Here is a 14177-nt window from a genome sequence, read left to right as displayed (position 1 = left end):
TGGAAAATCGGATTATAATACTTAAGCTTAATGGTCGGCTGAGACACGATGGGCCAAGGGGCCTGTTTCTGTGCTGTACAACTCTATGACTCCCTGCTGGAGTGCAGCTTATTTATCGAATGGACAGTAAACTATTTAATCTCCGGCGACTCCAATCAAAAACTATGACCACCCCGGCTTCAGTCATTGAGCTCCAATACTGACGCTGCAGTAAATGTTGTGTCGGAAACGGATCTTCAGAGGATCGTCGCCATATTTACTGAGGCATATGAGATGATGGGACTTACACTTAACATTCAGAAAACCAAAGTCCTCCATCAGCAAGCTAAAAATGCAAACGCCCCAGCCCCATTGATTAGGATTCATGATGAGTGTCTGGAAAATGTGGAACACTTCCAGTATCTTGGAAGTTATCTATCACAGGAAGCTGACATTGACGAAGAAACCCAGCATCGCCTGAAATCTGCAGGTGCAATCTTTGGCCACCTGAGAAACCGGGTGGTTGAAGATCGTGACATCAAAACTGAAACCAAGCTCATGGTCTACTACGTGGTCATGATCCCTACCTGGCAGTATGGGCTGAAACAGGGACAACGTATCGGAGGCACCTCAAAGCACTGGAATCATATCAACACAGCTTGCGGAAGATCCAACATATCAAGTGGGAGGACAGGTGCACCAACATCAGTGTCCTTTCACAAGCTGGCACTACAAGTATCAAGGCTATGATTATCCATCATCAGCTTCATTGGGTTGCTCATATAGTTTGGATGTCAGATACCAGGCTCCCAAAGCAGGTCTCTTCTCCCAGCTCAGTCAGGGCAAATGCACCAGACGAGAACAGAAGAAGCGCTTCAAGGATGTGCTGAAAACCAACATGAAGAAATGCAACATTGACATCAACTCCTCAGAGACCATCGCCCTGGACCGCACCAGATGGAGGCAGAGTCTGTGGGAAGGATCCCAGCATTTTGAGATCCCACGACGACAAATTGAAGTTGAAAGTTAAGAGCAGCAAAAAGAACAAGCCATGACCTCAACTAATAATACATGGCCAGACATCCCACATGACAACAAATGCCCTATGTGCCATTAAGTCTGTAGATCCTGAATCAGCCTCATCAGCCACCTTTGGCCTTACGGAAGACATTCATCCTCACCTGCGAGGGATAGCCAATAATAATAATACTGGCATCTACTATTCTAGCTCCCAGGCTGTGGCTCAGTTAGTAGCGCACTCGTCCTTGAGTTATAAAGTTCTGGGTTCAAGTCCCATGCCAGGTCTTTAGTGTAGCAATCAAAACTGATGCTCCAGTGCAGTACTGAGGGAATGCTGTCTTTGGGTGAGATGTTAAACTGAGGCCCCCATCTGCTTGCTTGGATAGATATAAAATGATCCCATGGCACTATTTTAAAGAAGAGCATGGGAAATAGCCCTGGCCAATAATTATCCCTCAATCAACCTCACAAATACAGATTATCTGTTTATTATCACATTGCTGTTTGTGGGAACTTGCTGTGTGCACACTGGATGCTGCATTACAACAGTGACAACACTTCAAAAAAGTATTTCATTGGCTATAAAGCACTTTGAGATGTCTGGTAGTTGCAAAAGGTGCTATACAAATGCAAGCCTTTTTTTTTTTCCTGACCACCATGGCTTTTCTATAGCATCATGCACTACATGCTTGGAGTGCCACAAAAATATAGAAATGAGATGGCCTTGCATTACTGTACTATCAGCTCCTCAGCAGTGCCTCAGCAGTCTCAGTGGGTTTGTGCTGGTCAATAATCAACGGTATCAAAGAATATGGATTAAATGCTGGCAAATGGAGTTAAGGTGCTGGTTAGCCATGATCTAATTGAATGTCAGACCAGACTCGAGTGGTTGAATGGCATGTTTCTGTTCCTATTTCCCTATGTAACACAAATTCATATTTTACTGGGGTGTGACCAGCTACAGGTTTTAGCATCTTCTATTTTTACTTTGCTGAAGTTCAGGGTGGTGTTTTTCTGTAATTCACTACTATGTTTGGTACAGTACACAATTCACTCTCTGTGAGGTGCAACAGGGAAGTTCGTTTTTTAACTTACTGTCATTTTTAACCCACCCAGGCAAAGTAAACTTCACCCCACTGCATGCACAGAATCTGTAAATTGATGAACACTCAACACTTCGGAGACTTTTATGTGCAAATTTGATCTGCGTCGTGCTTGTTAAGAAAAGGAAATTGGGGATATTTTAAGACCAGAAAATCGAAGTGAAAATGGTAAGTGGTTTTGATTTGTCAATTTCAGTGTGAGTCTTTGCTCTTTGTCTCAAATGGTAAAAATTTCGGAAAGTCATTTTTTTCTGTCATTCTTTCTCTCTCGCTCTCTCCCTCGCTCCCAGTGGCTGCAGCATGTGATTGGCCTGCATTCAGTGTCCATGAGAAGCTCTCTAGATTAAGATGACCCTTGATATCTGTGAGCAAGGGCTTGAGAATACCCAACTACAGGCTCTGTCACTTCAGCATCTGCAGAATCCCTGCCTGGTTTCTCATATGTGACAGAGGGGAGTGGCAGAAGGGTCATGCTGAAAGAAAGCAACATCTCTTATATGGTCCTATATATAACCACGTGTCTATTAATTGGCGTGACAGCAGATTCAATGTCAGCACTGAAATTAGTGAAGCCTCTATTAAAGGCTTTCTCCATATAGTTTAGTGATATAGCACTGAAACAGGCCCTTCGGCCCACCGAGTCTGGGCCGACCATCAAGCACCCATTTATACCAATTCTACACTAATCCCATATTCCTACCACATCCCCACCTGTCCCTATATTTCCCTACCACCTACCTACCAGGGGCAATTTATAATGGTCAATTTACCTACCAACCTGCAAGTCTTTTGGCTTGTGGGAGGAAACCGGAGCACCCGGAGGAAACCCACGCAGACACAGGGAGAACTTGCAAACTCCACACAGGCAGTACCCAGAATTGAACCCGGGTCGCTGGAGCTGTGAGGCTGCGGTGCTAACCACTGCGCCACTGTGCCGCCCTATATGTTCTCTAAGCCTGTTCAAAGAGAGGAGATTGTGGAATCCAAGGGCAGTATGGTATCACATAGAACAACCTTGAACTTTAAACATGGAAACAGGCCGTTCAACTCAACCAGTCTGTGTTAGTGTTTATCCTCCAAATAGACATAAGACTGAATCCCATGCACCCGTAGACTGAGGATTCATGAGTGAAAATAAGATTTTACGGTAACTGTCGCTGGAGTTGCAACATGCTCTGTGACAGACTGTGCTGCTGCTTTGCAGGGTTAGACTGAAGCATGCAACATGCTGTGAGGTGAAGATTGCTTCACTTCCCTGATTCTTGCTTCAGCTTTCTGTGGTATGCCTATTTATAGAGAAGAGGAACAAATGTTATAATTATCTGTTCCCGATCAGGTCATGAGATATAGCATTCAGCTAAATGAGTGGCATGACTTTTTTTTTTAAGGCGTGGCTCGTTGGTGATGAATGAGTGACTGAATAGGATGAAGAATAAATGAGATACAACTTTGCTACCAACCCTCATCAGGCATTCTCGTTCTTCATCTCTTGCTTCCTCAATGCTTCCTACAGAGGCACTTCGACAAATGTTGCTAAGAGGATGCAGACTTGGGACTCCTCCTGTTATGCATGTTCTCTCCCTCTTGTTAAGTGCAGAGTTATCCTGCAAAAGCAGCAGAAGCCACTGAGCACTGGAATTGGTGGTATGACATAGCCAGGTAACACCTTGGTGTCCACATAACAGAAATCGTGTCATGACAGTAACATGCATCATGCCTATAATGTAGCGCAGTGGTGACTTCACCTTTAAGAGATCAGGCCACTGATGCACTGATGACATCATCAGGCTTATATAAGGAGGAGACACCATTTTGAGATATTCAGCACATGGCTTTATAGACGTACAGCAGCAAGGAAAAGACCTGTATCTGAAATCATGCAATCTAAATAAGTAAGCCAATAAATAGCATTTGTGTTGAATCTGAACATAAAGCCTGCAGTTGTCATTTCAAGAAGACTTAAGAGCACAGCACAACACTACAGTTTCTGGCGAGAAGGAGAAAAGAAAAGAGACCAAGCACAGAAGGTTCCAAGGTTAAGAAAACAAACACAGATTTTTTAAAAAGTTGAGACTAAACCAGGACTGGATCAGTGAGAAAACATCGACTGGAACAGAGAGAAAGCTTGGGCTAGATCAGGGAAAACATTTTTGCAGGTACACAGAAATAAGGAAAATAAACATGATGCAGCCGTAAATTAATTATTAAATGGGGTGCAAACCTGAACACAGTAGCCAGCCAACCCCACAGACAAACCAGGAGCATACAGAATACTTGCATTAACAATTCCAAATTTTTTATTTTACTTTTTATTTAGAGATACAGCACTGAAACAGGCCCTTCGGCCCACCGAGTCTGTGCCGACCATCAAGCACCCATTTATACTAATCCTACACTAATTCCATATTTCTACCACATCCCCACCTGTCCCGATATTTCCCTACCACCTACCTATACTAGGGGCAATTTATAATGGCCAATTTACCTATCAACCTGCAAGTCTTTGGCATGTGGGAGGAAACCGGAGCACCCGGAGGAAACCCATGCAGACACAGGGAGAACTTGCAAACTCCACACAGGCAGTACCCAGAATTGAACCCTCGTCCCAGCCTTTACAGAGATGGACAGCAACCCAGAGCCACACTTGAGCAAATGGCAAGCAAAATTCAAACGCTTAATGGTGGCACTCGATATCAATAAACCCCGAAGAAAGTAAGTGTTACTCCTACACTATGCTGGACCAAAAGTTGACGATTGCTTTGATACACTCATAGACACCAGAACCAACAATGATTATAACACTGCAAATAATGCTCTAACAAGATATTTTCAATGGAGGGCAAATCCTCACTATGAAATTTATGTCTTCAGGCTAGCAAAACAAGATAAGTACAAGACCCTCGACCACTACGTGATGGGACTCAGAAGTCTGAGCTAAAATTACAACTTCACAGGCTTCGACAAAGAAATCATCTCGCAGATTATTATACCTGCCAATCACCAAGACTAAGAAGGTAAGCTCTTAGAGAGGGTGAATCATTAAACTTGTAACGTCTACTCGATATTGGCAGAACTCTGGAAGCCAGCCAAAGACAAGCCAAAGACTTAGAAGGGAAAGAGGGAAGTAACAAAAGACAAGAAACCCCTGAAGCCAGGTCAGGATTGTCAACAGAATCTGTGACTGCCACAAGAGGTTGGTTTCAGCAGAGAAACACACCAAACACAAGGGCACAGAGGAAACCCAGAGAAAGGTTCGAAGCACGTCAAGGAAGACCAAGACACAGATTGAAATCGGCTCACTTTTGAAAATACAATCATTGCAGTGGTGCATAGCCTCAATACAAAACTTGTCCTGTGAGAGGAAAGAAGTGTAAAGCCTGTGGAAAAATGGGACATTTCACAGGAACATGCTGACAAAGCCTGCACAAGACATTAATAGCATTGAATGCCAGAAGGAAGGTTACATATTCGCAGCACAAGATTTTTCTTGCTCACAACCACAAGTGCTGATGCCTGCCCATTTGCAATGTGTTTACAGGCAACTCAACAATCTCTGCAGTAATTGACTCAGGAAAGCAACAGTCAACATAATGGATGCCCCGACATTCCACTAATTACAGAGCAAACAGAAACTGCAATTGAACAAGCCAATATCTAAAATCCTCTCTTACGGATCAGATACCCCTCTACTGGTCCTAGGGATGATCCAAGTTACTTTCAAATCCTCCCATAGGTCCACATATCAAAGAACAAAGAACAGTACAGCACAGGAACAGGCCATTCGGCCCTCCAAGTCTGCGCCGATCTTGATGCCTGCCTAAACTAAAACCTTCTGCACTTCCGGGGTCCGTATCCCTCTATTCCCATCCTATTCATGTATTTGTCAAGACGCCTCTTAAACGTCTCTATGGTATCTGCTTCCACCACCTCCCCCGGCAACAAGTTCCAGGCACTCACCACCCTCTGTGTAAAGAACTTGCCTCGCACATCCCCTCTAAACTTTGCCCCTCTCACCTTAAACCTATGTCCCCTAGTAACTGACTCTTCCACCCTGGGAAAAAGCTTCTGACTATCCACTCTGTCCATGCCGCTCATAACTGTGTAAACCTCTATCATGTCGCCCCTCCACCTCCGTCGTTCCAGTGAAAACAATTCGAGTTTATCCAACCTCTCCTCATAGCTAATGCCCTCCAGACCAGGCAACATCCTGGTAAACCTCTTCTGTACCCTCTCCAAAGCCTCCACGTCCTTCTGGTAGTGTGGCGACCAGAATTGCACACAATATTCTAAGTGTGGCCTAACTAAAGTTCTGTACAGCTGCAGCATGACTTGCCAATTTTTATACTCTATGCCCTGACTGATGAAGGCAAGCATGCTGTATGCCTTCTTGACTACCTTATCAACCTGCATTGCCACTTTCAATGACCTGTGGACCTGTACGCCCAGATCTCTCTGCTGTCAATACTCCTAAGGGTTCTGCCATTTACTGTATACTTCCCACCTGCATTAGACCTTCCAAAATGCATTACCTCACATTTGTCCGGATTAAACTCCATCTGCCATTTCTCCGCCCAAGTCTCCAACCGATTTATATCCTGCTGTATCCTCTGACAATCCTCATCACTGTCCGCAACTCCACCAACCTTTGTGTCATCCGCAAACTTACTAATCAGACCAGCTACATTTTCCTCCAAATCATTTATATATACTACAAACAGCAAAGATCCCAGCACTGATCCCTGCGGAACACCACTAGTCACATCCCTCCATTCAGAAAAACACCCTTCCACTGCTACCCTCTGTCTCCTATGACAGAGCCAGTTTTGTATCCATCTTGCCAGCTCACCTCTGATCCCGTGTGACTTCACCTTTTGTACCAGTCTGCCATGAGGGACCTTGTCAAAGGCTTTACTGAAGTCCATGTAGATAACATCCACTGCCCTTCCTACATCAGTCATCTTCGTCACTTCCTCAAAAAACTCAATCAAATTAGTGAGACACGACCTCCCCTTCACAAAACCATGCTGCCTCTTGCTAATAAGTCCATTTGTTTCCAAATGGGAGTAAATCCTGTCCCGAAGAATCCTCTCTAATAGTTTCCCTACCACTGACGTAAGGCTCACCGGCCTATAATTTCCTGGATTATCCTTGCTACCCTTCTTAAACAAAGGAACAATATTGGCTATTCTCCAGTCCTCTGGGACCTCACCTGTAGCCAATGAGGATGCAAAGATTTCTGTCAAGGCCCCAGCAATTTCTTCCCTTGCCTCCCTCAGTATTCTGGGGTAGATCCCATCAGGCCCTGGGGACTTATCTACCTTAATGCTTTGCAAGACACCCAACACCACCTCCTTTTTGATAATGTGATGACTGAGACTATCTACACTCCCCTAGGCTCATCATCCACCAAGTCCTTCTCCTTGGTGAATACTGATGCAAAGTACTCATTTAGTACCTTGCCCATTTCCTGTGGCTCCACACATAGATTCCCTTCTCTGTCCTTGAGTGGGCCAACCCTTTCCCTGGTTAGCCTCTTGCTCTTTATTTTCGTATAAAAAGCCTTGGGATTTTCCTTAATCCTGTTTGCCAATGACTTCTCATAACCCCTTTTAGCCCTCCTGACTCCTTGCTTAAGTTCCTTCCTACTGTCTTTATATTCCTCAAGGGATTCGTCTGTTCCTAGCCTTCCAGCCCTTACGAATGCTTCCTTTTTCTTTTTGACGAGGCTCACAATATCCCGCGTTATCCAAGGTTCCCGAAACTTGCCAAACTTATCCTTCTTCCTCACAGGAACATGCTGGTCCTGGATTCTAATCAACTGACGTTTGAAATACTCCTACATATCAGATGTTGATTTACCCTCAAACAGCCGCCCCCAATCTAAATTCTTCAGTTCCTGCCTAATATTGTTATATATAGCCTTCCCCCAATTTAGCACCTTCACCCGAGGACTACTCTTATCCTTATCCACAAGTACCTTAAAACTTATGGAATTATGGTCACTGTTCCCAAAATTCTCCCCTACTGAAACTTCGACCACCTGGCCGGGCTCATTCCCCAATACCAGGTCCAGTACGGCCCCATCCCGAGTTGGACTATCTCCGTATTGTTTCAAGAAGCCCTCCTGGATGCTCCTTACAAATTCTGCCCCATCGAAGCCCCTAGCACGAAGTGAGTTCCAGTCAATATAGGGGAAGTTAAAATCACCCACCACTACAACCCTGTTACCTTTACATCTTTCCAAAATCTGTCTACATATCTGCTCCTCTACCTCCCACTGGCTGTTGGGAGGCCTGTAGTAAACCCCCAACATCGTGACTGCACCTTTCCTATTCCTGAGCTCCACCCATATTGCCTCGCTGAATGACCCCTCCGAGGTGTCCTCCCGCAGTACAGCTGTGATATTCTCCTCAACCAGTAATGCAACTCTCCCACCCCTTTTACATCCCCCTCTATCCCGCCTGAAGCTTCTAAATCCTGGAACATTTAGCTGCCAATCCTGTCCTTCCCTCAACCAAGTCTCTGTAATGGCAACAACATCATAGTTCCAAGTACTAATCCAAGCTCTAAGTTCATCTGCCTTACCTGTTATACTTCTCGCATTGAAACAAATGCACTTCAGAGCACCAGTCCCGCTGTGCTCCGCAACATCTCCCTGCCTGCTCTTCCTCTTAGTCTTACTGGCCTTATTTACTAGTTCCCCCTCATTTATTTCACTTGCTGTCCTACTGCTCTGGTTCCCACCCCCCGCCACACTAGTTTAAACCCTCCCAAGTGACGCTAGCAAACGTCGCAGCCAGGATATTTGTGCCCCTCCAGTTTAGATGCAACTCGTCCTTCTTGTACAGGTCCCATCTGTCCCTGAAGAGATCCCAATGGTCCAGATATCTGAAACCCTCCCTTCTACACCAGCTGTTCAGCCACGTGTTTAGCTGCACTATCTTTCTATTTCTAGCCTCACTGGCACGTGGCACAGGGAGTTATGCCGAGATTACAACCCTAGAGGTCCTGTTTTTTAGCTTTCTACCTAACTCCCTAAACTCCCCCTGCAGGACCTCATCACTCTTCCTGCCTATGTCGTTGGTACCGATGTGTACCACAACCTCTGGCTGTTCCCCCTCCCCCTTCAAAATACCCACTGTCCGTTCAGAGACATCCTTGACCCTGGCACCAGGGAGGCAAAATACCATCCTGGAGTCTCTTTCACGTCCACAGAAGCGCCTATCTGTGCCCCTGACTATAGAGTCCCCTATAACTATCGCTCTTCTGCACTTTGTCCCGCCCTGCTGAACAACAGTGCCAGCCGTGGTGCCACTGCTCTGGCTGCTGCTGTTTTCCCCTGATAGGCCATCCCCCCCAACAGTATCCAAAACGTTATACTTGTTAGAGAGGGGGATAGCCACAGGGGATTCCTGCACTGACTGCCTGCCCCTTCTAGTGGTCACCCATCTATCTGCCTGCACCTTGGGTGTAACCACTTCTCTAAAACTCCTGTCTATGACGCTTTCTGTCACCTGCATGCTCCTAAGTGCATCCAGTTGCTGCTCCAACTGATCCATGCGGTCTGTGAGGAGCTGCAACTGGGTACACTTCCTGCAGATGTAGTCGTCCGGAACGCTGGAAGCGTCACAGACCTCCCACATCTCACAGGTGAAGCACTTCATCCCTCTAACTGACATTTCTAGCACTAATTAATAAATAAAAATAAATACTTATTAAATCCTTACTAAATTGTTATAATTAATGATATGGTCCCTAGTGCTAGATTCCTACTATAAATATTAAATGCTGACTAAATACAGTAATCTCCTCCTTCTGGTTTAGTTACTCTACTTATTCATTAGTTAATTAGGGTTTTAATCAATTTTTATCAATGTTTTATTTTCAAATTCAGTACAAATTCCCTACCAGCCAATCAGGTTACAGCTTTCCTGTGACGTCATTTTTCAGGTTTTTTTTTACCAGAGGTCAGTTTTTTATACTTACAGGTCTGGAACTCCGCCCTCCGAGTCTTCTCCGTGAATGTAGGCCGCGAATCCCCGAGGTAAGTTTTTTATACTTACAGGTCTGGAACTCCGCCCTCCGAGTCTTCTCCGTGGATGTAGGCCGCGAATCCTCGAGGTACGTTTTTTATACTTACAGGTCTGGAACTCTGCCCTCCGAATCTTCTCCATGAATGTAGGCTGAATTTCATGTTGTAGACTCAAGCAAGGGAAATCTGCTAAGTTTTGAAACTGCCAGCGAATTGAAGCTGATCACAAACACACCATCAGAGGACAGAATCACCTGACGAAAGAAGACATCCTGAAGAAATATCCACAATTATTCAAAAGGATCAGCAAACTGAAAAACAAGAAAATCAAGCTCCATATTAGTCCAATCCAAACCACAGAAACAGAAGAGGATGGCATTCCTTACCAGAACAGAGGTAGAGAAAGAATTGGACAGACTGGGGAAGACTGGACATCATTGAAAAGACAGAAGGGCCAACACCATGGATCAACCCAATTGTTGTAGTCCCCAAACTCAAAGGACAAGTATGAATTAGCGTGGACGAAACAGGCCAACAAAGTGATAAAACGAGAACGGCACTCCGTGCCAAAGCTAGATGAGATAATTGAAGACATGAATGGGTTACCAATCTTCAGTACTCTAGATTTGACCTTCAGTATCTGTAGTGTTGCAGTGTTTTGAAATTGCAATTGCATTGTGCATTGTGTATTCTAGAGGCTGCTGTAGAACACACATGCTCGAGAGTAAAATGAGAAGCCTTTGTGTTCAGACAGGACTCTTTGTCTGTCTGTCTTTGCCTCATACCTTATACTAAACTCGGCTAAACCTCACTCAAGTCCCAAGGACATCACTATGGCAACATGGTAAACAGAAAAAGGATGAGAAAAACAGAAAAATTGCTTTCATATATGCAAATTTTGGAAAGCTTTTGTCTACTTTCAGACAGCATTTTAACTTGGAGTCTGTTAGAGTGGCTCTAAAATAACCATCCAATCAAAAAAAAGTATATAATCTTAGATCACTGCAGAGAAGTTTCCTCTGAAAGGAATGCAATCCCAGATTCTTTCTTATTGTGTTGCTGATCAGTATGGCATTATCTATGCCCAGTCTATCACCTTTGGATGTGCATTCAGAGCCATCATCTGTATGCCCATGTTGGTAAAAGTGGCTGCGACAAGAAACACAGAAAGCTGTTGGAGTTAGCAAGATCACTATCGCTCTCAGAGTCCACAGCTACTGAAGCTGAGGCTAACAGTAACTACCACACTCCAAGTTCAATTCCTGTGAAGATTATTCATCGCTGATGTGCCAGGAAACCACATGCAAGCAACAACAGCTGTCCCACAAACAGAGTTGTGATCTATCCAAAGAATATTTCCACTGTGACGGTGCTTACCCACACCGGACATAGTGTCTTGCTACTGGTAAACAGTAGCTTGTGGAAAGCTCAACCACTTTGCTTGTGTTTGTCACTCATCAGAAAAATTAACTACTAAGACCATACCAGCAGAAGGGGGCCACACATGCATACCACAGAAAAAAAGGCGAGAGAATGTAACTAATGTCGAGGCTGATGACCCTGAGCAAACTTTGACCTCTCTCTCAGAAACAGCAAACAGCCACGTGTGATAGTGACCATTGGCTGCTCGGACGTAGATGCTCACATAGACACAGGAGCATCTGTCAATGTCATGGGAGACAAAACATTCAATAAACGTCAGGATTGCCCACTCTCTGCAAACCAGGGAATACAAAAATTTTCCCTTATAACAGTGACAAACCACTGAAAATTCTAGGAACCTTTGAAATGCCAGTCTCATTCAAAGATACTAGAATGGATGCTCTATTCTATGTCATGTCAGGAGAAGTGACACTTATCAGTTTCCACACAGCAACAGATCTGCACATGATTGCAGTCATAAATGTGATTCCTTCGCATAACAACATTCTCAAACTGTATGCTGATCGCTTCACTGGTATCGGAAAGTTGAAAGGTGTTATATGCAAGCTGCATGGAGACCCTAATGTACCCCCAGTTGCACATCAACGGCGACGAATACCATTTCATGTCAGAAAACAGACAGAGAAGACCTTCAGAGCGCCTACATGACCTTGATATTGTTGAGAAACTTGGGTTTATGCCTACCCCTTGGGTCTCACCCATACAAGTCATCAAGAAACCCAAGAGTGAGAACCAGATTAGAAACTGCGTTGATATGCAATCACCAAACCAAGCTGTACAATGGGAAAGACACTTGACACTGACAATCGATGATATAGCGAAAGTGAATGGTGTTAAACACTTTGCTAAACTTGACCTCAATGCAGGCTACCATCAAATGGAGCTTGCAGAAATCTTACTATATTCTGTACTCACGTTGGTCTTTTCAGACACAAAAGGTGCAACTTTGGAGCCAGCTCAGTAACTGAGGTATTTCAGCTCATGATTCAATCGGCACTTCAAGGACTTGAAGGCACACTGAACATCAGTGGTGACATTCTCATCTATGGCCGCACGTCAAAGGAACTTGATACATGCCTACATGCATGCCTACAACGTCTCAGAGAATGTAACCTGACCTTAAACAAAAACCAAGTGCTTGTTCAGTGAAAGCAGAATTGAATTTTTCTGTGAAGGAGTATCACCTGATCCACGTAAAGTTGAAGCCATTGCAAACACTGCAGATCCTACAAACGTACAAGAAGTCCGGAGTCTGCTTGGACTCATCACGTACTGCAGTCACTTTATACCTGACCTCCATATACTATCTGCCCCCCTATGTGATTTGACAAAAGAGACCACCAATTGGGAATGGACTAAATCTCACAAACAGGCAGTACACCAGATCAATCGACTTTTGCCAGCAAGCTACACAAATGCCTATTTTAACCCTGAGAAAATGACCTTGCTAGTCATGGAAGCAAGCTCAATTGACTTAGGTGCAGTTGTCATACAGAAAGACAAGACAGGTAACACATCAATTGTTGCGAACACAAGCAGATTGTTAATGACCAGAGAGTAGCATTATTCATAAACAGAGAGAGAAACGCTCTCAATTACATGGGGTATCTTACACTTTCAACTTTACCTTTATGGAAGTGACTTTAAAGCAATAACCGATCATTGACCACTCGTGAGTTTGTTCAACAATCCACATCGCAAACCACCCACTCGAATAGAAAGTTGGATTCTCAAACTACAAGAGTACAAGTTCCAAGCTGAGTATCAGCCAGGCAAGCTCAATCTAGCAGACTACCTTTCATGACATCCATTGTCAACAGCCAGTCCTACTAGTTGTGAAGAAAAGGTTACTGAATAGCATCGTAACTACGTAAGCCTAAATGCAGTACCAAAGTCACTAAAACTAGCTGACATCAAAGCAGCAACAAAACAAGATGAGGTTTTGCAACTATGTATGGAGGCAATGGAATCTTGAAACTGGAAAGATGTGATTGAGAAAGCATCTACAAATGAAATCGCTCACACACTACAAGGTGTTCACAATGGTCGAAATGAGTTCTCCATTACAACCACATCTGATATCAGATGTTTTCATACATGTGAGAGAAAACATCTACCATACTTAAGTGACTATGTTACAGAGATGAATTATTTATATTTTTTATTGTTTACATTTTAGAAACAAATCATTGATACATGCTATGTCTCTCATTTAGTAAGAAGGGGAGGGATGTAGTGTTGTAGTGTTTTGAATTGCAATTGCATTATGCATTTTGTACTCTAGATGCTGCTGTAGCTCACACATGCGAGCAATGTGTAACTAAAACAGAGAGAGTAAAAAGAGAAGCCTTTGTGTTCAGACTAGAGCATGGCTACCCGACACGTGTCGGGGTCGGGACAGGTCGCTCTTCCGGGTCCAGCATTTGGGCTCGGGTCGGGTCGGGCTGGGTTGAACACGCTCTATCACCACCTCTGGCACATGGCTCCAATGTTAATGTACTTTTTGGATTGAAAGGTTGTTTAGTTACAGTTATTTTAAGCTCGTGTAGATAAGCAACAAAGTGAAAGACAGAAGCTAGGTTAACTGATAGTCGGGTCAG

The 14177-nt window shown here is 44.2% G+C and overlaps 1 protein-coding gene across 4 annotated transcripts in view; it reads left to right on the top strand.

Moving 5' to 3' along the window:
- The window catches only part of LOC137374405 (toll-like receptor 8), a 59711-nt gene that overhangs the window by 34361 nt on the left and 11173 nt on the right, over positions 1–14177 (top strand). For all 4 annotated transcript variants that reach the window (XM_068040466.1, XM_068040467.1, XM_068040468.1 and 1 more), the window contains one exon: positions 2116–2270. In XM_068040466.1, the coding sequence (XP_067896567.1) occupies positions 2268–2270 (3 nt within the window). In that variant the 5' untranslated portion in view covers positions 2116–2267. The remainder of the gene's footprint in view (positions 1–2115; positions 2271–14177) is intronic.

The sequence above is a fragment of the Heterodontus francisci genome, chromosome 10 (genome assembly GCF_036365525.1).
Source record: "Heterodontus francisci isolate sHetFra1 chromosome 10, sHetFra1.hap1, whole genome shotgun sequence".
NCBI classification, from domain to species: Eukaryota; Metazoa; Chordata; class Chondrichthyes; order Heterodontiformes; family Heterodontidae; genus Heterodontus; species Heterodontus francisci.
This window is presented reverse-complemented; position numbering and strand designations above follow the sequence as displayed.